Source organism: Pelodiscus sinensis, chromosome 1 (genome assembly GCF_049634645.1).
Source record: "Pelodiscus sinensis isolate JC-2024 chromosome 1, ASM4963464v1, whole genome shotgun sequence".
Lineage (NCBI taxonomy): Eukaryota > Metazoa > Chordata > Testudines > Trionychidae > Pelodiscus > Pelodiscus sinensis.
The window spans coordinates 249,213,524-249,237,809 of NC_134711.1; the positions used below are offsets into that span (position 1 = coordinate 249,213,524).

General features: G+C 41.8%; 1 protein-coding gene across 11 annotated transcripts in view; it reads left to right on the forward strand.

Annotated features, from left to right (window-relative positions):
• DOCK9 (dedicator of cytokinesis 9) overlaps positions 1 to 24,286 on the forward strand; it is a 305,745-nt gene that overhangs the window by 135,504 nt on the left and 145,955 nt on the right. For all 11 annotated transcript variants that reach the window (XM_075918762.1, XM_075918765.1, XM_075918764.1 and 8 more), the window contains exons 8-13: positions 3,188 to 3,362; positions 6,455 to 6,522; positions 19,415 to 19,486; positions 19,582 to 19,722; positions 21,246 to 21,449; positions 21,593 to 21,715. In XM_075918762.1, the coding sequence (XP_075774877.1) occupies positions 3,188 to 3,362; positions 6,455 to 6,522; positions 19,415 to 19,486; positions 19,582 to 19,722; positions 21,246 to 21,449; positions 21,593 to 21,715 (783 nt within the window). The remainder of the gene's footprint in view (positions 1 to 3,187; positions 3,363 to 6,454; positions 6,523 to 19,414; positions 19,487 to 19,581; positions 19,723 to 21,245; positions 21,450 to 21,592; positions 21,716 to 24,286) is intronic.

A 24,286-nucleotide genomic window follows, 5' to 3' on the forward strand; every position in this document is an offset into this window, starting at 1 on the left:
TTTATATAGTTATATGGGTTGTAAAATGTTTTTCATAGCTTCTTGTGTGGGATTTTAGTTGTGGGAATTGCATCAGATTCCCAGCTACCCTTCCAGATGCTTCAGTTTGACCTTTTTACTTTTTAAAAAATGTTTGAAGCAAAAGATATCAAGTAAGTTCTTTGGCAAAAATGTTTTGCTAGTAGCAAGTGCCAGAGGATTGTTTTCATGGAGTTGTGTTATATGTTTAAAGTACAGCATGTAACTGTTTTGTTAGGCAGAGTAGACCTGGAGACAACTGGATTTTTAGGCTCTTAATGTATAATTATACTGAATCTAGACATAATAACCTTAGTGGAAAGGATACATTTCTAGATTATTTTGTATATGTATTTCCTATATCAGGAGTGGGGAACCTTTTTTGGATCAGGGGTTGCTAACTTACAGAGATATCAGTCGGGGTTGCAGAGACCAGCTAGGTTGCAGGGGGTGGGTGGGCGGGCGGGCCAGGGGAGTGCAAGGACTATCTGGGTTGTAGGATTGTATGTGGGTGGGAATAGGGTCTGTGCAAGGGCCAGCTGGGTTGTGGAGGATGCGGGAGTGGACCGGCAAAACCATTCACAAACTTTTGGCAGACTGGTAACATTTTATTTGCATATTCATTGTGCAAATAATGAACATGCAAATACAATGGTGCTGGTCCGCCAAAAGCTCTGGCTTCAGCTCTGGCAGCCGCCGCAGCCTGGCAGCCAGTGGTCCATGGACTGGCGGTTGTGAACTGCTGATCTGATCTGTTCATAGTAATTACTGAACCTCCTTTTTCAGTCTTTGAGTATAATGTCATAGTTGTTTTTGAGGCTGTGGATAGTGTTGCATTATGCACAGCTGCAGTTATGGGGCATGTGGTCACGTTGGTTCAGTGTCAGCCTATGCACATCTGTGGAAGCACTCTGTGGATAAGTCCATATTGTTATTTTAACAGGAAGAATTCATGCAGAATTCTTGTAGTGTTGGTAGGAAGTATCCTGTGGATCTGCACGATATTCAGTGGTGTACTGGAAATATTCCTTGAGTTATAGATGGTAAAAATAGGCTTCCAGATCACTACCGAACTGTATCATATCCGTAGGGGTGGTGAGTCAAAGAGAGAATTTCTGAAATAGAATGGGCTATTCTGCAGGGCTAAGTGTCTGATTGGATATATTGACAGGTTATTTGGCTGAATTAAGGGTATCACTCTTGTAGTCCTCTGTGACATGCAAGAGTTTAGTTTACTTCTCTATCAAAGAAAAAGGACAGTAAAGTGTGTGTTGTAAATTAGAGATGTAAGCAAGTAGTTGATTAATCGACTACCTTATAAGCCTAGGCTTATCAGGTAGTCAAGTCAACTGCTTGCATTTTTCCCCTTCATCCTCCTCCTGTCTCTATATCAGTCGCAGCAGACTGGCTGCTTTGCCGCAGCAGCTCCTGTCTATGGGGGGGGGGGGAGGGAGAGTCCACTGGGACCCTCCACAGACAGGGGCTACTGCTGGCTGGGCAGACAGTCCAGCTCAGTCCTGGCTCATGCCGAGACCAAATCTGTCCCCTCGGCTTTTATTGCATTTTAAATTGCAGATCTGCAATGGGGTTTGGTTCCAGCCCAAGCCAGAACTGAGCCAGCTGCATATTGACTAATTAAGTAGTGGATAAAAATTCTATTGATTAGTAAAATAACCTCATTTTAACATTCTTATTATAAATGGCTTGTCTTGTTTGTGTAAAGTCTAGCCACATAGTTTGTGCAGTATGTTGATTGTAATTGATTTTTCACTTTCAGTCCATTGGGTTTGATGTCCATTAGTTTGCACTTGGAAAGGAAAATGTCAGTCTGTCTGTATCTGTGCAAGTTTCTTCATGAAGTTGATGGATTTTCAATTCATATGGTTAAATACAGTGCCTTGCATTGTGACAAGTCTCAGAGAAGAATTTTTGCAGATACAGACTAGGGATGTTAGGGTTTAACCGGTTAACCAATAAGCTAGTGCTTACCTGTTAATGTTATCAGTTAAACTCAGAGAAAACTGGAGTATTGCTTTGTTTTGGCACAGATAAAGCAAAGCTTAAGATTTGAAAACTAGAAGACTATGTTATTGGAAACCAAATTGACTATAGCCCTTTCTGAAACATAACAAATGTTAAGATTTAGGATTAAGAAAAAAGTGGACTCGATTTTAAAAATTTAGACAAAAAATTTAACAATCCCGGTTTGAGAGCCAAAATAACACTGCTTTTTGAAGTTTACAATTATTTACGTAGAGCATGTATATTTTCCTTTCATTAAAAAAAAAAAAATCAGTTAAGGACTTGAGCAATGCTAGGTAAATGTGCTAGTATTAAAAAACCAAGGTTACTGTACCAGTTGTGTTACTTGTATTCATGTTGAAATCATCAAATTTAAATTTTTAATTAAAAATTTAAAGCTGCCACGGAATTTCTCGTTGACTGCACCAGAGAGTTAAGGGTAGTTTCAGCAGAATGCATATGAAACTAGCCACAGAATATATGAAGTCTTGACTATAATTACAGAACAGTGTGCTTGTGTTGATTTGGAAAAGTGAGGAAGCAGGACCAGTTCCATAACACATTGCTTATAGATAAGGGCAGCCAGAAAAAGGCCATTCAAAAAGTTAGTCATAACAAATCACGCCTCTTGGTCTTAACTTGCTAGGGTGTTGAGGACTTCATATCTAAACTGTTAGCGAGGTGGTTTCACACTTCTGAATTTTGATCTTGGGACACTCATAAAGGTAGAAACTTTACCGTAAGAATTTTATTACTTAGACATTTGCATAATTTAAACAAATACTCATAGGTTGAGATTTTTAATGCTACATTTGTCTATTGTGCTTGTGTTCTGTATATAATGAAAAATTGGGTGATGGTGAGAAACAAACCTAGATAAAGTTGCTTTTAGTGTTTAGACTGTCACTATGCACTAAAAATATTTCTAAAGATGGAGCGCAGAAAAAAGAAAGCTTTGTAAATTTTTAACATAATGACACTTGCTGTGTGTGTGTGTGTGTGTGTGTGTGTGTGTATATATATATATATATTTTATCGTCGGTGAACACACATAATGTCATGCAAGACAGTTTCCGCTCCTGGTTTACAGGAAGAGGGGAAATGGAAACACTTGGCTAATATGGAAACTTATTTTATTTTATTGCAGAACAACAAAGTGAAACGTTTTGCTTTTGAACTCAAGATGCAAGACAAGAGTAGTTATCTTCTAGCTGCAGACAGTGAACTTGAAATGGAGGAATGGATAGCTACTTTAAACAAAATTCTCCAACTAAACTTTGAAGCTGCAATGCAAGAAAAAAGAAATGGGGACTCTCACGATGGTAAGAAATATTGTTGTTAGTGGCTGTATAATAAATGTATTTGGGCAACACTGATGTAGGTAAAATCCTAAGCATGTTTGGTGGCTAGTGACTTCATTGTTTCCACTTCCTGTAATAGTAGAGATCATAGTCCTTATCCTGTCCTCATGAAATTAATGAGGTTTGCTATTTCAGCTTCATTTTCATAAGAAAAGTTGCCCCAGTATAATTTACAAGATTTAATTAAAACAATATAACTAAATCAGTAATGCGCTGCTTTTCATGACCTTACTTAAGCTAGTACATTGGTAGCATATTATGTCCACACAACACAGCCCTGTATCTAAGTACATCAGGGCTACTCAACACGCAGCCCAAGGGTGGGATCCTTTGAACATGACCTCCACAGGGAACACACTCCACAACCCCAAGTCAGTATAATGGTCTTCTGTTGATACGCGTTTTAGTAGTTAAATTCCTGCACTGTCATTTCTCATTAAAAGTGCAAATCAGGTGGAAATCGGGTAAATATTGCATCTTATTAATATCCACAGAATTGACTTAAATGTGGCCTGTGTGTTGGGTAGTCTAGCCTTAATCTTTGTATTCATGCCAATATGTGTGAAAAGCTGTTTGCATATATTTGCATGTATATACAACCAGAATTAAGTTGCGGCCCTCGGCATGTGCTGTGAGTATCACTGTGGCTCCCTGGGTCTTCCAACGTTGAGTAGCCCTGAAGTACATTTATACTCGGTGTGGGTAACCCAGGGTATGTCTACACATCAAAGTTAATTAAAAATAACAGCCATTATTTTGAATTAACTTTAATAGCGTCTATACAGGCAAACTGCTATTCTGAAATAAAATCGAAATATGAGCCAGCAAGCCATTGGCAGCCATCCCTCCACCTCTCCCCAGAAGCAGACTGCCAGCTCCCAGGACCCTGCCAGGGCCCGGAGAAGGCGGGTGCCTTCCTGGTCCAAGGCAGAGATCATGGACCTTATTCAGGTTTGGGGGGATGCCCCCAATGTCCATGCTCTCTGCACCAGATGGAGGAACGCAGTCTTCTATGGCAGGATAGCTGCCAGCCTGACCACCAAAGGCCACATGCGAATCCAGGAGCAGGTTCGCATGAAAATCAAGTTGGTCCCGCACGACCCCCAGTCCTGAGCCCTGAGCTTCCCCTCCCCTTTCTTCCTCTTGCTTCCTCCCTTCAAGCTCTCTCCTCCCAGGTTTCCCCCTCCCCTCTCCCACCCTCTCTCTCCCCCTGTCCCGCCTCCTTTCCCCAGTCTCACCAGAGTTGCATTCCGCTCCCCTCCCCGTTTTGTTGAAGAGAGTTTGTGTTCATGAAAATACATCTATGTTATTTTACATCAGGAAGGGAGGTTGAGGGGGGAGTAGAGTGGAAGGACGTAAGGGGGGAATGAGGCACAAGCCCCAGTGGGGCAGACCAGGAGGCTCTTAGTGTTCCTCAGGGTGGAAGCTCTCCCGCAAGGCCTCCTGGATACTGACAGCCCCTCGATGGAACTCCTGGATGGTAGCCTGCAGAAAGTGCAGGCAGGCTCACAGCAACAGCCAGAGGGGCAGCTCTGGCTCTATGTTGCAGAGTGCTGTGGTGTCCCAAGTGAGGGCAACCAAAGCGCACAGAGACAAAATGCTTTGTTGTGCCTCATCGAGGTAGATGAGCAAGCAGATAAACCTGAGAACTGGCTGTCCGGGGGGGTCCCTTTAAGCACAAGCCTCAGGCAGCAGCCACACAAAGACACTCCTGACCCGATGCCCTGCCTGAGCTGGTTCCAACCAGCCTTCATTTCGATTAAGAGTCCACTCAATATGGATGCGCTATTTCAAATTGCATTTTATATGTAGATGCATTATTTCGAAATAACGCTGTAGTGTAGACATATCCCCAGGGTGCCAAGGGCTATTGCTAGACTTCTGTGAATTCTTGGTAATATTCAGTGGATGATGGTATTTCAGGTTATATTTCTGTGATCCTTTTTGCTGTATTGTATATTTGAGCTGGTTCTTGGCGGACCATGCCATTTATGCATGGAAATCTGAATATAGTTGTGGTGATACATTTGCAATGAATGTGACTCATGAATAAAAAATTTGGGTCCTCTTCAAGAAGCATTTCAGCCCACGGGAGAAGGCCCATCCATTTGACCCTGGATCAGTGGAGTGTGTGCAAGGAATCAAGCAGGTGAATAGATGCAATGTTAGATAATAGTGGAAGGACTAACTAAAAAGGTGTAGCTGTATCAGGATGACCTTTCCTCTATATGAGCCTTGCATTGATAAGTATGCCCTCCAAAATAGTTAAGTCAAATAGAAAACAGTCTGAATTTTATGATTTAGGGAGCAAGATAAGCATGTAAATTTAGATACAAACACAAATAATTTCTCCTGGGGTGGGGAGGGAGGGGGAGTTATTAGTGCAACTTTTCCATGTTCACAAGTTCTTCCTTTAATCCGACTTTAAACCTGTGTGTACTGTCAGGTAAAGGATTTGGTGTCCATGTGGAAAAGAAGGTACAAACTATTAATTTATGGAATTGCAACAGTTGCTTTATACCAGTGGTTATCCACCAGTAGATTAGGATCTACTGGTAGATCCTGGAGCCTCTGACAGGTGATCCTAACTAGTTTGGCTGGGAGGCCAGTAAGTGCCAACACTTCAGCTGTCCCTCCCCTCACTTCTGTTCTGCTCCTGCCTCCACCTTGAAGCTGCCCCGTGGGAGCTTTGCTTATGCAAGGTGGGGCAGGCAGAAGTGGTGGTCACTGCCCCAGAGAAAGGAGTGGGGTAGGACCCAGGGTATTTGAGGTAGATACTGGATTGACTTAAATTCAAAAAGTGATCTTGTACTTAAAAATGTTGAAGACCATTGCTTTAAACCCTCCAACAAACAGGAAAGAATATAGAAGTCACTGGATTAGCATGAGAGAGGTCAGTAACACACAGCTGTCTCCTCTTTACTTTTATTGATATCAGAAATTATTAGTGTTGATGTAGTAATTACAGTCATAATCTACTTGCTGGAAATAATTTCAGGAAAATGTTTTATCAATAGCTGTTAATTTCAAAATTTTCTATTTTGTAATTGCAGATGATGAACAAAGCAAAATGGAGAGCTCATTATCCAGTTTAGATAGCTACCTTCCTGAAATTGCCAAGGTAGTGTATTCTTTTAAAGCTCATATCAGTGATTGGAATAAAAGAAGTGAGGTATTACAGGCAGTCACCGGGTTACGTACAAGATAGGGACTGTAGGTTTGTTCTTAAGTTGAATTTGTATGTAAGTCGGAACTGGTACATATTGTAGGGGAAACTCTAGCCAAACATTTCTCCAGAGCTCAGTTTTATTCTCCCACACCTCACTTCCCTCAGTCCTTTATTCTCAAGCTGAGGTGTCTGCTGAGAAAAGCTGCTCCGCGTCTCCCTGGTCTGCTGGGGGGTGGGAGTGGGAGGGGCGGGCACTAGCTTCATGTCTCCCTGGTCTGCTGGGGGGAAGCAGCTAGTGCGGGGTTGCCTCACCCCGTTTGTAAGTAGGGATCCAATGTAAGTCGGATCCATGTAACCCGGGGACTGCCTGTATTTTAATAATTGTGGAGGCATAAGGTTGGACATTTGACTGGCCAAGAAATAATTGGTCAATTGACTAGACATATATTGTCAAATAATGTAAGAAAGTCAAATATTTTAAAGCGCTTATTAGAACAGTAACAACAATAAGGAAAAGGTAACATAATTTATTGTTTCTAGTAGCCTAAGCCTTAGATACTATCATGTTAATTTAAATGAAGTATAGGTTGAATCTCCGAAGTCCCAGCATCCTCAAGACCTGACTGATGCTGAACCAGAGAATTTCCCAGACTATGGGAGGTCAATATTGCCTAGCAGCATTACCGGCACTTCCAGTGTTGGGGTTTTAAAAGACATTTAGGGGTATATTAAAGAGCCAGGACAGGTGGCAGTAAACAATTTTTTTGGGACCACAGGAAACACATGTAAGTAGACACCCAGCTAACTAAAATCATGCCAGACCACAGATGTTGCTGGACCAGAGAATGCTTGATTAGAGAGGTTCAACCTGTATATGGGAGTTAAAGGTGTTAACATAACAGTCACTGTCCAGCATTAAACAAGGTCTGCGTTTGGTATACAGAGATCTCAGCCTGCTTAGTACCATAACAATCCCACTATAAAATTAATGCCAATGGTTAGACTTTTATTACTTGAGACCCACAAAGAAAAAAAATCAAAATCATGCAAAGAGCTTTGAAACTAAAATTGATTATTGGAGAAAGGTGGTAAGTGAGGGTAATACCTTTTATTGGACAAATTCTGTTGGTGAAGGAGACATAACTAAACATAAGGTTGCAGCTAAAATACATTCAGATTATTTGTCATAAGAGACTGCTTAAGGTGAAATGGGCTGGTAACGCTTCTGAAATTTCAGGACAATGGAAGATTAGTTAATTATAGACTGTCATAATGAGCCATAAATAGTGTCTTTGAGTCCATGGTTTTTAGTGCCTACAAAGCTGTGAATTTAAGCTCCCAGTCTATTTTGAATGTGTTGTGCAAGTTCTTTTTTGAAGATGAGGACTAAGAGGTCAGATAGGGACTGATTGTTTTGTGGAAATGTTCACTGATGGGTGGTATGGTGTTTTTGTTGTCTGTAGCCTTCTTCTTGATTGGTACTCCCTTCTTTTTATGTACCTGTATATTCATACCTGCCTCTGGAATTGCCACTACATGCATCTGACGAAGTGGGTCTTTGCCCACAAAAGCTTATGCTCTGATAAATCTGTTTGTCTGTAAGGTGCCACAGGACTTCTTGTCGTTTATGCAGATTCAGACTAACAAGGCTGCCCCTCTGACGGTGTTTTTGTATTTTGTCACTTTTCTGTATGAGCTAATTTGAGAGAATAGTCATTGTCTGGTTTCACTCACATTATTTGTATTGGGCCATTTGATGCACTAAAAGAGGTACACATGAGAGTCTTAGGGTATGTCTAGACTACATGCCTCTGTCGCCAGAGGCATGTAGATTAGGCTACCAGACATAGAAAATGAAGCGGCAATTTAAATAATCGCCGCTTCATTTAAATTTACATGGCTGCCGCGCTGAGCCGACAAACAGCTGATTAGCTGTTTGGTGGCTCAGCGCGGCAGCCATGTAAATTTAAATGAAGCGGCAATTATTTAAATCACCGCTTCATTTTCCTATGTCTGGTAGCCTAATCTACATGCCTCTGGCGACAGAGGCATGTAGTCTAGACGTACCCATACTTAAGAGGCATAGACCTTGAAAGAAGTATTGTGGGAGGTACTGATCACATAGCAGTAGGGATAAGTCTCCAGGATTTCTGCGTGTTATGACAGGTCTGGTGCCACTGTGAGTTAGCTAGTCCTGAAAATGCTGTGGAATTTTTGGAAGAAGTCTGTTATGTTCTGGCCTAAGTGGCCCTTTCTATGGTGAGTGATTTGAGAGTGGTTTCTATGAGGCCCAAAATTCCATCAGTGAAGTTCTGTGGACAGATCTGCTGGATCTGCCTGGGTCCCCTTGTTTGTGTATATTGGGAAGGTTGCTAGAGTCGGGTTTGTAGGGGATGAAGTATTAGAATATCTATTGGGGTTGTTTCTGGAAGGATTTGATGGTCTATAATTCTTTGTTGTGGGGCCTTCTTTGAGCTCTTTATAGTAGGTGGTGTTGGAGAATTGTCAGCTGGCCTTTTTGATGTAGTTGTGGCTGAGGACTTTGATGGCATCCCTTTTTTTGTGTTGTAATCATCTGGTACTTGGATTTCAATAATTATATAGCAGTCCCATCAGTGTTAGAGAGATTGTCATGGATATTATGTTTGTTAGGAAAAAATGTCTGAAATCCTTCAGGTAGTCCGTGTAATAAGCAAGTTATATGGTTTTGTCCACTGGGATGTGCAGTCAGATGATTACTTTTTCCTTCTGATTGTCATTGGGGATATGGCAGTTATTATGGAATCATCTTTGTTGTGAGAATTCTTTGTGGCAGAGTTGGTGAAAGAATTCCTCTAGATCTCTGTGTAGGGAATAATTCCAGACATGCTGGTTGCAGGTGAAAACAAGCAGAGGATTTATTGGCTCACACAGCTGGTGGAGTACCCATCAGGGGTTAGCCTGGTGAGCACTAACTTAACCAAAACATACATTAGATCATATAGGCAGCAGATGGGCGGAGGGGAAGTGTTTTGATAGGTTTAGCAGCGGAAATTAAATATGCACATAAGCCAATGAAATATAAAGGTTACATAGGATCCCCACCTGTCGCCAATTAAACATGTTATCACTAATATAAGTAGTTATTCCTAACAAGCTAAATGAGCCAACAGAAACAAAGGCATGTTGATGGTCAATTTTCTTGGCGGAAATATGCCGCGGGGGTGAGATTGCCTTGGGTCGGTGCGGCCTTTGGGGTCCAGGCTTATTTTTAGGAATAAAGCAGACAATAAAAAAAAATCTTGTGCAGTTGTTTGGTACTGGCCTTATCAAAGTGAGGCCCTTTTGGAATGTGATTGCCAGGATGACCAGGGTCAAGTTAACTGCTGTCTGTATGCTTTCCAGGCCTGGCCTTAATTTAGGAATTGAGTTGTCAGTTCTCAGCAAGAGACCATGGACTGCCTCAGTTTACCCCTACACTCTGCATGTCAGTACTGTTTTAGGTTGTTACACTAAAAATCATGAACTCAATGAAGAAGTTAGATTTATGTCTGATTGTGACAATCTGTAATGTGTAACTCACTTTTAATCTGTGACTGCAGAGGTGTTAACTGTTCGCTTTACCTTGAATGGTCACATGAAACCGGTGTTAATCTTTTATATTTAACAGTCTGTTCCACTTCATATTTAACTGTGACAGATGACCTTTCTTGTACCTGACTTGTGAGTAATCACATTCCTATTTTAGACAAACCAAACCAGTAGGGAGAGAAAAGGTATGATAGTAAATATGAGCAAAATACATGTTTTGCTGGCCTTCTCAGGACCTAGGGTGGCAGGTCAGTCATCAACAGATGCCTAGGGCTAGCAGGCTGGCCATGATAACTGTTTCTCTAAACCCCAGCTCATATCCTTGGTCAGTGACATTGTGATTAATCTGGTCAGGTCACTCTCTTTGACTGGTCATCTTTAGGCTGAGCAGGGCTGGATAGGTAGTCTCATCTTATTGTGCTCATGACACACAGTACAGTTCAAGAACATGTGAGAAGCCAAGAGAGGAAGGACCAAATAAGACTGGGAGGGGAGAAGCAGAAAGGAGCACATGTGGGAGGGGAAAAGAGCAGGATCTCGCATGTATCAGGCTGGGTTCCTCATTGGTGTCTGGTGTCACGTGAACAATTATTTCTCCGTAGCCACAGAGATAGTAAAAGGTGGTGGTTCTTCGAGTGACGTCCCCATGGATGCTCCACTGTTGGCATTGGGTTTGTCCAGGCACCATGAATCAGAGACTTTTAGGGCAGTGTCCAGTCGGACTGCATATGCGCAAGCGGCGAGTGACATTCCCGCCTTTTGAAGTTAGTGTGCACAGCCCAAATCCCCTCAGTTTCTTCTTCGCTGCCCTCAGCTATGGATGGACTTCCAACCCTTTCCTCCTCAGCGAACCTCTGAAAAATAAGAGATATTTATTCAGATAGTGTTGACTTAACCCATTAGTTCTTTCTCTGTTAACACAGTTTAAATTTTTTTTAAATCTGCTTTTTCCCTTCCGCTTGTTTATAGCTTAGTTAGATTAGCAGTTGACCACCATGCAGCAGCAAGCTGCAGCAAACTACCAAACAAAAACAAACCCCAACTAACCCCCTCCTTCCACACCACCACAGACAGCTTTACTCGTAACTACAGTAACAAGGGGCATAGCCTGCCACCGGGAGAGATGCCAGACTCTCCTAAAGTCAAAAGATGCGACAAATGCTGAGAGACTACGCCAGCCTCTGATGGTCACAGTGAAGGCATACGCTGTTTGCGAGACATGCATGTTTCAGAAAAATGTGTCTATTGTGGCAGTCTTACCAGGACAGAGCTCAGGATACACATGCTGTCCATTGATAAAGCCCTAGACCCCCATACGTATAAACGGGGCAGTAAGGTCTCAGGTGCGATGTCTCCTCAGGGGAACCTCTTCAGTCCTTCACCTTGGAAAATATGTTAAAAAACCAAGCCCTTCACCAACCTGCTCCCTCCTGTCACAAATGAGTAAGGGATATGAACCTGGCACCTCAGGCATGGGAAACTCTTAAGCCTCCTCACTAACCAGCTCAAAAGTGCACTCTAAACATGCTGTGAAATTAGCTCCCCAACCATCAAAAAGGGCACCTACTAATTCTGGTGTGATCAAGTAGGCGTGGTAAGAGTGGAGAGCCTCTCGCTGATAATGAGGAATGAGAGCTGTGTCATGCTGAAGACACTGTGGGAGATCTGGGTCAGTTCTCCTGTCATTTATTGGCGGAGCATGTGTTTTGTGCACTGGAGAACGGTGTCACATTGATTTGTGCCCTGCTGCCAAGTCCGCCAGTGCCTATGGTGGAGGCATGGGTGAAGTTGATACCCCAGGAGATCTGGGATTAGTGAGAGGCATGGAAGGGCAGTTAAAACTAGCTCTCTTATTTCTTGGTGCCTGAGCTGAAAGCTGTGCTGTGGGCTCTCACCATTCTGTTAAGGGCCATGAATTAACAGAAGCACCACCAGCACTACTGGCACCCATGATGCTGCCAGCACAGGCAATATCCCCTGCACGGTGTGAGCCCCCAGGACAGCTTTCAGCTCTTTGTGATAGAGGCAGCAAGGAGGGGGAACCAACTAGTCATCTAGTGTATTGACTATCCGATGAGCTTTTGCTTATCGGATAGCTGACTTGTCAATTAGTTGCTTACAACCCTAGTTTAAAGATTTATATGCAGGCATATTTATCTCTTAACATTTTAATGCATCCTAATAAGCTCTGGAGCATATTTACGATAAAAGCAAGTTAACTGGGTCTTTTGGATACATATTTGTTTTTGTAGTCAGGAGCTTAATTGTAGTTGTATTGACTTTAATCGCTCTCACGTATAAGGAGCCCGATGTGAAAAATTCTCCACCCATTGCTATGCATGTAATTTATATAAGGCTGATGGTTGATTAATTCTAATGCTTTCAGTTGGACAGTGTAAAGGCCACTGAATGTGTTACATTCCTCCATGGTGGTCTAGGCTTATCAGGTAGTCGAGTCAACTAATGGCATTTCACACACACCCCTTGCTTCCTCTGTATGAGAGGCAGCAAGGAGGAGGGGGAAGCAGGAGCTGGTGCTGGGGGGAACCAGCTTAAAAACTGGTTTTCCTCAGCACTGTCTTCGTAGTGGTGGAGTTAGGAAGGGGGGCAGAGGTGTAGCAGCCTCTGAAGCAGTCCCAGCTCACACTGGATCCTGCGCTGTTCCTCTGCCTTGTAAATGTGGTAAGAGCCATGCAGCTGTTACTATATTTAAAAGGCTGAGCCACAGTAGGGGTAGCGAGTGCCCCTCCCCATTGACTAATCGAATTGTTGATAGAAATTCCATTGACTACTTGATTAGCTGATTATCTGCAATTTAAGATCCCTAGTTCTAGTCAGATTTAGTGCATTACAAGGTAGCATGTTTGTGTGTGTCATCTTGCTTTCATTGGGTCAGTTATAGATGATTCTCACAGGGGAGATTGTAGGCATTTGACGCAGATGACCATACCACATTAGAGATGTCAACAGTTGACATCTTTAACCTGGACATCGCTCTAATGAGCCTCAACTCTGAGCCTTCCCTCTTCAGGGTAACACATTCTTTGTTCTGATATGTAAATAAACAGTGTTAGAGAATGAATTCATTATAAATCAATGGCATTTTTAAGTGGGAATTGGGTGGTAAATTAATTAGTATTAGATTTATTAGTGTTCTTTAAACCAAGTTAAATTACTAAAATGCTCTTGTGATATTGGACTATTTAATTGTCAGAATAAATCAGCAGGGTAGTACTGAAAACTAGCCTTGCTGCCTTTGTTTGTCTGCATCATTTTGTTGAGTAAATGGAGAATCATTTTTTCAAAAAGTTACTTTATGCATATAGTCTGATGCAAAACTGTTGTACAACATGGCCAATAGTAGGAGAAAATAAATTTGCAGTCGTTGGGCTTCATATTAGTTTAGTTGTGTGCTTTTTTTTAAGATACTGAAATGACATTGTACTATCATTCGCAATCAACATTTAAGTTCAGAATTTTCCTTTATGTAATTCTATAGTCAAAAGAATTAAGTCTGAAGACAATTTAGATAATGAATATAAAGTTTGACCTTTTGATTGTATAATAATATGTTTTCTCTAGAATATAACGTCTTTAAAAAGGAATCTTTAGCCCCGGGGTTTTGCTTTTATTCAAGTCTGATTTTGCACCTGCTTATTAAAGCTAATTTTAGTGCTGAAAATGCTAATTCCTGTTTCCCAGAACTTTTGATGGGAGTTGTTTTAGCTTCTTAGCTTATATATTTGTTTTAGTTGGTGTGGTTTTTTTTCTGGTGTGTTGTTTGTTTGGGCAGTGATGATTTGTTGTTCCATGCGTCCAATCTGTTTTGCATTGCTTCCCTCAAAATATTTTCTTCAGAAAAGTCTCTCATTCTGTCCTCCTGTATTCTTTCTTGCCATTTAAATAATGACCTGTAAAACATGCTCTATTTTCTTCTACCATATCGATTTTTACTGCTGATAAATGAATGCAAATTAATTTTGTGCCGTTTTGTTGTTGTATTTGGTTGTTTTGAATGGATTACTTTTGTGCAGTCAGCTCCTCTGTGAGTCTTCTGTTTTTCATCTATTTCAAATTACGTATTGGGGTCTGCTACCAGTTTATCTGATACATTGATCTCTCTACTGTTTCCTCTAAAAAAGACATTAAGGGGCATCATGTAAAACACTTGGCTTTCTTTGCCTGCTTTTTGACCCCTAGCAAGAATAGAATAGTGCCAAGTTTCCAGCTTCCTGTCACTGTCTTTGTCTTTGTAATTAAAATATTGCAAAACAGGACGTGATGGACAGGAAGGCTGAGATTTAATAAAAAAATCAGAATATTGTACAATATTCTGACGTGCTAATATTAATCGGTTGGAAATTTACCATATTTTTGTGACTGAGGTTGTGTGCTTCAGCATTTGCACATAAGAGCACATTGACCGTATCTGTCTAGAGATCTGCATACCTGTTAATTCCTTCTGGTCAAAGTAAATGGAATTTATCTAATTTAAGTACTCTTTCCATTTTGCAGATGGGAAAACTAAAGCACAGAGGCTAAATAATTTGCTGAAAGTTAAAATGGAAGGTTTGTTACAGAGTAGGAAACAGAACGTAGGTCTCCCAAGTTCTAAACTAGTGTCGCAAACAAAATACATACTTCTGTGGTTTTCTCTAATTTTTGGTGTTACATGTTGTTATTCCCAGCTGGGAAAATGTGTGGAATGCCAATGATAGCACCACTACTCTAATTCCTGCTCAGTATGTTTCTCTTCCTCTTTTTCATGTTTTCTCCACCTACTACACCTTCTGTTTTCTCTGTTTCTTGGGAAAATGTTTGTCTCCCTTTTCCAACCCTTTATTTTTTCTTTTCTGTAGGAAAAAAAGCTACCAATATTTTCTGTATGGAAGGGGTTCTGCCTAACAGTTTAGTTCGTTTGTACAACCTTTCCCTTAGTGCTAAGAGCATGAAGTAGAGAAAGATAAATAGGATTAATCTCTTTTCTTCTGGCCATTTTCCTCTATTTTTTTTTTTTTACCTGTTAGAGCGGAAATGGCCTACAGAAGATTTTCGTGTGGTCTGTAGAAAGGTGGCTGTTGTCATGAAACCATCTGATATCTCTCTCCTAACTCTCTTGTTCTTTGAGATGTGTTGCTCATGGCCATTCCATGACCTACCTTCCTTCCCCTGTGTCAGAGTTCCAGCAAGAGAAGTGAAGGAAGGGAAGTGGCACTCCTTATACTGACACACAACACATTTCAGAGAGCACAATGGCTGTCCCTACGGATACTGTGAGGGAAAAACTTCTGGCACTGGTATATCTGGCAACCATACACCCCTAGAATGGAATACACACGAGCAGCACATCTCAAAGAACAGTAGTTACAAGAGATAGGTAACCAACATTTTTAAAGACTGTTATGAAGGAGGTTAATGGGTTACTTTTGCAGATATTTATATGGAGCATTTCTCAGGAGTGGGGAGGAGCATAGAAGAAAGCATAAAGGTGCTTATCTGAAAATGAAACAATGGTGCTGGAGGCAATACAGAGTAAGAAATGATAGTGTTAGATAGTGCTTCATTTTTTACTCCTAGATCCTGTATCTAGGCAGTATCAAAATTGCATATTTTCTTATCATAGAATCATAGAATACTAGGACTGGAAGGGACCTCGAGAGGTCATTGAGTCCAGTCCCCTGCCCTCATGGCAGGACCAAATACTGTCTAGAACATCCCTGATAGACATTTATCTAACCTACTCTTAAATATCTCCAGAGATGGGGATTCCACAACCTCCCTGGACAATTTATTCCAGTGTTTGACCACCCTTTTTCCTAATGTCCAACCTAAACCTCCCTTGCTGCACTTTAAGCCCATTACTGCTTGTTCTATCCTCAGAGGCCAAGATGAACAAGTTTTCTCCCTCCTCCTTGTGACGCCCTTTTAGATATCTGAAAACTATCATGTCCCCCCTCAATCTTCTCTTTTCTAAACTAAACAAACCCAATTCCTTCAGCCTTCCCTCACAGGTCATGTTCTCTAGACCTTTAATCATTCTCGTTGCTCTTCTCTGGACCCCCTCCAATTTTTCCCACATCCTTCTTGAAATGCGGTGCCCAGAACTGGACACAATACTCCAATTGAGGCCTAACCAGCGCAGAGAAGAGCGGAAGAATGACTTCTCGTGTCTTGCTCACAACACACCTGTTAATACATCCCAAAATTATGTTTGCTTTCTTTACAACAGCATCACACTGCTGACTCGTATTTAACTTGTGGTCCACTATAACCCCTAGATCCCTTTCTGCCGTACTCCTTCCCAGACCGTCGCTTCCCATTCTGCACAATTCGCTTATTGTGCAGTGTCTCAAAGATTTGACTTTTCCTCTTTGCTTCCCCTGCCAAAAGTTTTATTCAAGTCATGATCACATCAGACCTTGGCTATTGCAGTATCTATATTTGGCATCAGTGATTACAGTTCGATTCAGAGTGTTTGCTGTACAGCAGGGGTGAGGTTGACGTCCAGTGCATTGGCTGCTCATGATTTGTCAGGATTAGTCACTGGTGAGGTGCCAGGTGTATGTTTATATGAACATCTACAGGCATAGAACCCTGTAACAGTTTGCCATTCCTGGCCAATGGGAAGTGATGGCCCAGCCAGCGCTGCTACCTGCAGCTTCCAATGGGCAGGAATGGCAAACTGTCACCACAGGGAACCACAGGTGCCTGTGGATACTCAGGTAAACAAACCACCTGATGGCCCACCATCAGTTATGATAAAACTTTTAAAACCTTTTACAGCTTAGTGCTGTGCTCCTTCTCCTCCCTGTCTAAGTGAAAGGTTGGCACCTGCCTAATAGTTAGCTAATTATACCAGCATTGAGTGCTCTGTTTCTCTCCTAAGTACCTTCATGCTTTCTCCCATGCCACCTCTTAGGCTGAGAAAAAAGCTCATAGTCACAATACACAAGGACGTCAACTTGTCTTCCATGTCGTTCCTCAAATCTCATCTCTTCTGTAATTCATATAGGAACTTGATCTGACAAGGGGTAGGCAGGTGAAAAACTATGATTATGGCTTCTGATTGGCTAAGAATTGTGCTCGTTGACCAGGGCTGGCCCACAACATTTTGGCACCTGAGGCAGGGAGCTCAAATGACGCCCCCATGCCCCCTCTCTTGGGCCAAAACTTTGAAAGGTCTCAATTCTGCCTCCTTCTGTTCTCCTCTCCTCATGGTACTACAGAGAGAATACATATGCACCAGTAGCAGACACAGTTTTCTACACTCTGGGTCTTAGTGGCTCCCCCTCAGTCTGGCATCTGAGGCAGCCACTTCAGTTTGCCTCATGGTAAGGCCAGCCCTGTTGTTGACTTTTTGTTTCTCTGTCTCTCTTGTTCCCCATTGCAACACCCTTGTCTTACCCATCTATTGTGAGTAGGGCTAAAATTTTGTCACTATTATTTTTAGTAAACATAATGTTCAAGTTGTGGACAGTAACAAAAAATTCAGGGAAGTCTGTGACCCATCCCTAACTTTTACTAGAAAAAAACTGACAGAATGGGGAGAGTCCAGGACCCCACTCATCATGGGTTGGAGTGCAGAGTCGTCCTCACTACAGTTGGCAGCAGCTTGGAGCTGGGCAGTCTACCTCTGGCATTTGGGAGTTGTAGGATCCCATCACTACCCGTGGTGGCAGCTGGGAGCTGTAGGAGCCCCTCAATGCCTGAAACTGGGGATTGTGGAGGGACTGACTTTCTGCAGTGGCGGCTATGGGGGCTGAGGGTGCTTCCTGCAGCAGTAGCTCCTGGAGCTGCAAGATCTTTTTGCTGCCACGGGGGGGGACAGTGGTTCATTGTTGATGTGGAGTGGAGATCCCCACTATCTGTAGAGGCAGGGAGTTGTGAAGAGTGGGGGATACCACTCCAGGGCTGAAGTGCAAATGTCATGGAGATCTCTGGAATAATGTACAGATTCTGTGGCTTCCATGCTAAAATCATAGCCTCAGTTACAACAGCTCTCTTTTTGAAATTGTAAAGCTCTTTGTGGTTGGGACTGGATTTGTTTTCTGTTTGCATAATGCTTAGCACAAAGGGGCCCAGTGTCATGGAGGAATCATGTATACCAAATATAAAATTGTATACCAAATGTATTTAAGCAACAGTTATAGGTGTCAATGGGCTACAATGGGGTACAATTGCCGGTAGTAGTAGTTTGTGTAGTTATGAATAGGAGGTTGACGTGTGGTGTCCAAAACAGTCTCTCTTGAAATGCAGTCTATAATTAAAAAAAAAAAATAGACATGGATTAAGATTACATGTGCCTTTTCAGAAAGCTGCAATTGTAAAGTACTAGTTGTACTGTGAAGGTACTTTGGCTGTTACGTGCAGCCAGTTGCCCACTACCTGGCATATTTGCCAGTCGACTTGAAAAAATGGTACAATATATATTTAAATGAGCTCCCTTACGATGAAAGTAAACTAAGTTTGTCATTGTTTGTCACACACTATTTTATTCTCACTTGCTCTAGTTTTGGGACTGATGAATAGGAACCCAGAAATCCCATAAAATGGAGGAGACACTCAGAAGTCGTGTCAGTACTCCGCTATACACAGTCATGTATAGATATTCTTGGTTTTCCATAATCCACGGGAAAACCACTTCTTTGGCAGTTGGGAGGTTAGGAATTTGCTATGATTGTGATTCTTAACATAGCTAACCTGTGGCTTCCTCAGTATAATTCTGAACTTTAACCTACATATAAAAATAATTTTTGTTTGTGTAAAGCACCTTTGTTAAAGTGATAGAAGAATGAAAAATACTATATTAGAGCAATAGAGTATAAATAATTTTTGTCAAACTTTATGTAAAGTATCAAATTATGCAAAGCCTCTTTCTTTGGCATACGTACTGTGTGGCTCAGCGCTGATGTAGAGTGGAGATCCCCGCTATCTGTAGAGGCAGGGAGTTGTGAGGAGTGGGGGATACCACTCCAGGGCTGAAGTGCAAATGTTATGGAGATCTCTGGAATAATGTACAAATTCTGTGGCTTCCATGCTAAAATCATAGTCTCAATTAAGAGGGCTAGCGGACCATAACTGGCCACATTATGACAGTTTACCAAATTTGCTTTAAGCATTACACAGTAAACCTAAAAGTTCAATTTAATGGGGGAAAAACATGGAAACTAAGTTGCTTACAACAAAAAAGTAGAATTATAAAGTTTAAGACCTCTTTCATTGTATTATAATGTTTAAATAATAAATATAAAACTATTTTTCATATTTTTGGCAGAGTACCCGAGATTCAGAAATCAAATTCAAAAGTGAAAGAGTTAAACTTTTTGTCTTGGATCCAGATGCACAGGTTTGACATTTTAAAATAAAATATTAAATGTTTTTATGTTGTACCTTGTAAAATGAGAAAATGCGTGTTACTTTTTGGTTTTGTTTTTTTTAAAGAAACTTGACTTTTCGGGTATTGAACCGGAAGTGAAGCCATTTGAAGAAAAATTTGGAAAAAAGATTCTAGTGAAGTGTAATGATTTATCTTTCAATCTGCAAAGCTGTGTAGCTGAAAATGAAGAAGGACCAACAACAAATGTAAATTCTTTATGTAAATATTTTCTCTTTATGTATCAGTTATGTAGTTATCTCAATATTGGCATTAGTTGGCAATGTACTGCAGACCAAATCTTCAATACTGTTAGAAGTTAAATGTGCTATTTTTTTTTTTTTTTGGCTGCTGATTAAGCCATTAAGATGTAAAAGAAAGCACAAATCCTTTGTAAAGTCTTTGTAGCTGCCTCTTTTTTGCTGTTAATTTAAGTGTTTTATTTCTTCACTGTATTTTACATCATGGACTTAATGGTCAAGGATTACTGGCTCACTTTTGTAACTGAAGTATATCAGTACAATAGTCATACAGATTGAACCTCTCTTAACCAGGACTCTGGTCCGGCAATATCCCTGGTGCAGTAGGACCACAGAAGTGCCAGGACCAGAGAGTCCTGGTGGAGGGCTGGTTGCTGGGGTTTGTTTACACAGCAAAGTTATTTTGGAGTAATGGCTGTTATTCCAAAATAACTATGCGAGCGTCTCCACAGCAATTCTGTTATTTTGAAATAACGGATGGCTTATTCCGGCTTCTGTAAACCTCATTCTAAGAAGAATTGCGCCTAATTCAAAATAGCTATTTCAAAATAAGGCATGTATAGATGCTCCACTGCTGCTATTTTGAAATAGACACTCACCAGGGCTATTCTAAGTTACTCCTCCTGAGGCTCTAAATCAAGGTAGCACGTCTACATTAGGGAAGCCTGCTTCGGACTAATTTTGAAGCTTCCCTGTAATGTAATGTGCTATTTTGAAATAAACTATTTCAGAATAACTGTTCCAGGATATCTTATTCCAAAATAACTGTACAGTATTAGACGTAGCCTGGGAGTCCTGCAGAGGGGCTAGAGTCCAGTAGAAGCAGGGCTGCCCTCTGGCAGTGAAACCGGGAGCCCAGCAGTATGGCTGCCACCTGGTGCCAACACAGCAGAGTGGGAGGGAGGCAGTGGGGTTGGAGCATAACAGTGAAACTGCCTGGTGACTCCAGGAGGCAGTGGGCCACCCAGCAGCACACCCAGGAGCCTAGCAGCCCTACTACCACCCAGCTGCCCCGCAGAGCTGGAAGTCTGATTATGGGGTTGCCTAGTGGCAGGGCCAGGAACCCAGGAGTGGGGCCATCAAACAGCACAGCCAAGAGCCCAGCAGCCCTGCTACTGCCTGGCATACCTGCCCAGTGAGGCTGGGAGATAGCAGGCTGCCAAGCGAGGCTGAAGCCCAAGCAGGGTTGTTGCCCTGTGGAGCAGCTAGACCCCAGCAGGGGCCGGGAGACCTGTGTGTGGAGAGCCTGGCGGCAGGGGGAAGCTGATGGGAGGCTGACAGCGAGGCCTTGGCTGGGGGACCTGTGACGGGGGCAAGCAATAAATGACCTTCCCTAGGCGGGCAAATTCCCTCATCCAGGACTGGTTAGGTCCCAAGGGTGTCAGACCAGGGAAGTCTAACCTGTATTTCTTTGCATTTGCATGTCAGTAAAAATTTGCAGATAACTTTTTTTCATACTTCTTAATGTCTAGGTAGAACCTTTTTTTGTCACGTTGTCATTGTTTGATATTAAAAACAATCGGAAGATTTCAGCAGATTTCCATGTTGATTTGAACCACGTCTCAGTGAGGCATATGATACCTAATGTGACTGAGCAACTGACAAATGCCAGTGATGATTGCTTACACAGGGTTCAGGATTTTCTTCATGAATCTATGTTGCAATATCCTAAACAGGTAAGAAGAAACAGTTTAACGTTCTGATTCAGAGCAATGGTAGTGGGTTATCTGACTCATTTCAAACAGTTTTTCTATTGGGTATGGATTGGAAAAAAGAAATTTTAAATGTGTAATGTGTATGTGTATGTATTTTTTTTAAGGTAATATTCTCAGTCACGTGTCCACATCCTGATATATTTCTTGTGGCAAGAATAGAAAAAGTACTACAGGGAAGCATTACTCATTGTGCTGAGCCATATATGAAAAGTTCAGATTCTTCTAAGGTACTGTATCTTTCAGATTGTATTAGTAAAATGCTTAGGCAAAATTACTCTAATTGTGATGTTATGCCTAAAAAAGTTGAACACTCTTTGGATGCCCAAAACTTGTAGATGAATTTTTCATGGTAGTTTCTTATTTAGCTGATACCCATTGGCTTTTATTCAAGTATCATGGATAAAATTTTTCATATTGCTTTTAAAAATTGAGATTAATTTGCATGCTATCAACATTTGTATATAGTGCTTTTTGTAGTCTTTTCTATATACGTTAAAGTGATTTTAAAAAATAATAGTTGTGTGTCTTCAAAAATAAGGTGGTGTGTGTGGGGTGGTTTTTTTTGTTTGTTTTTTTGTTTGTTTTTTTGCACTTGGGATATATACCACAGGCCAGACTTTCAAAAGTATAAGCAGAACTCCAGAGCTTCATAAATGTGTTTTTTTACATACATGTGAACACATCTGTTCCCTTATGTTTAACTTTTTATACATGTAGTTCTTTGCTGCAGTGTGACCTATTTACATTTTTTTTAAAAAAACCAACAAATAGACTAGTAGCACCTTAAAGACTAACAAAACATGTAGATGGTATCATGAGCTTTCGTGGGCACAACCCACATGCCCACAAAAGCTCATACCACCATCTACATGTTCTGTTAGTCTGTAATAGGAAGGACTAAAAAAACCAAACAGACTAGTAGCGCCTTAAAGACTAACTCGGCTACCCCTCTGTTACATTTTGTTGTTGTTCCATTTTAGGGTCACTATATTGGCTTAAATCCTCTGTGTATTTACTTGTTAAACGTTTTTGTCCTGTTAGATTCAGTCATGCAGCCAATAGTATTCATTCATATATTTCACAGAATGACAGAATACTAGAACTGGAAGGGACCTCGAGGTCATCGAGTCCAGTCCCCTGCTCTCATGGCAGAACCAAGTGCCATCTAGACCATCCCTGATAGATGTCCATCTAACCTGCTCTTAAATGTCTCCAGAGATGGAGATTCCACAACTTTGCTAGGCAATTTATTCCAGTGCTTAACCACCTTCACAATTAGGAAGTTTTTCCTAATGTCCAACCTAAACCTCCCTTACTGCAGTTTAAGCCCATTTCTTCTTGTCCTATCATCAGAGGCCAAGCAGAACAGTTTTTCTCCCTCCTCCTTGTGATACCCTTTTGGATACTTGAAAACCGCAATCCCCTCTGTCTCCTTCTAGGCAAACTAAACAAGCCCAATTCTTTCAGCCTTCCCTCATAGCTCATGTTTTCTAGACCTTTAATCATTTTTGTTGCTCTTCTCTGGACTTTCTCCAATTTCTCCACATCTTTCTTGAAATGTGGTGCCCAGAACTGGCCACAATACTCCAAATGAGGCCTAATCTGTGCAAAGTAGAGTGGAAGAATGACTTCTCGTGTCTCGCTCACAGCACTCCTGTTAATGCAACCCAAAATCATGTTTGTTTTTTGCAACAGTGTCACATTGTTGACTCATATTTAGCTTCTGATCCCCTATGATCCCTGGATTCCTGTCTGCAGTACTCCTTCCTAGTCAGTCGCTTCCCATTTTGTATGTGTGAAACTGATATATTTATGTTTTGAAATGCACCATTTAAGAATCAATTTTTGTTGTTAATTTAGTTACTTCAGTTTACTGACAAATATGTCTCACCCTCCTCTAACTTGATTTCTTAGCCCCTCTCAGATTTCAAGGTCCACCCTATCTCACCCATGACATCTGGCACACATGCTGAAGAATGTCTCTTGCAGAAACCCCATGACTAGGTTGACTACTTCTATTACATTCCATCATTTCTCTCATCTTTTGGTTCCCCTTTATTAGAGCTGACCGGGCAGGGACTAATTAGGTGCACTTGCACAAGCACCAGCTTACACCAAGGAACTTGCAGATCAAGGTGGAGTACTTATCCTTTGGTAAAGAAAAGCTCTTCTCCAAGATTAATCAAGTCCTTCATGGTATGAAGGACTCCAGGGCCACTCTGTGCACACTGGGAAGATATATACCCCCTCTTCCAGGAGTAAGAAATACCAGCCCTACCTGTGGTCTTGTCCCCAACAGTACACTCACCAGCAACCTAGATCTTATTGTGCTATGAGGAACAGCAACAGACCAAGTACACACAGACAAAATAGCCAGGATCATGACCCATCCCAATCACTGGGAAACAAACTTCAATTTTGAAGGCTTGGTCGAGGGTTTAGGTGACCACTTCTTCCTACTACTGCCTACCTGCCCATTTGGATACCATCTCCAGGGACTACTCCCTGCTTGGCAACAGCTCATACTGGAGACGTGAATGATTAACCAGTTAATGAGTAAGCCTCACCAAGGGTGAAGCTTACTGGTTTCAGTTAACAAGCACAGCTGGAGCAACCCTTGGGGCCCGCCACAGGCACAGGGAGCTCTAGCCCTGCTGGAGTAGCCCCCATCCACGGTAGACCCAGCCTGGCACACCATGGGCCGAGGAAGGGGCTCTATACCAGCTGCCATAGCCCTTGTCCACTGCAGAGCTGGTCCAGTGCGTGGCAGGCAGGGGGGCACTCTAACTCGGCCACGG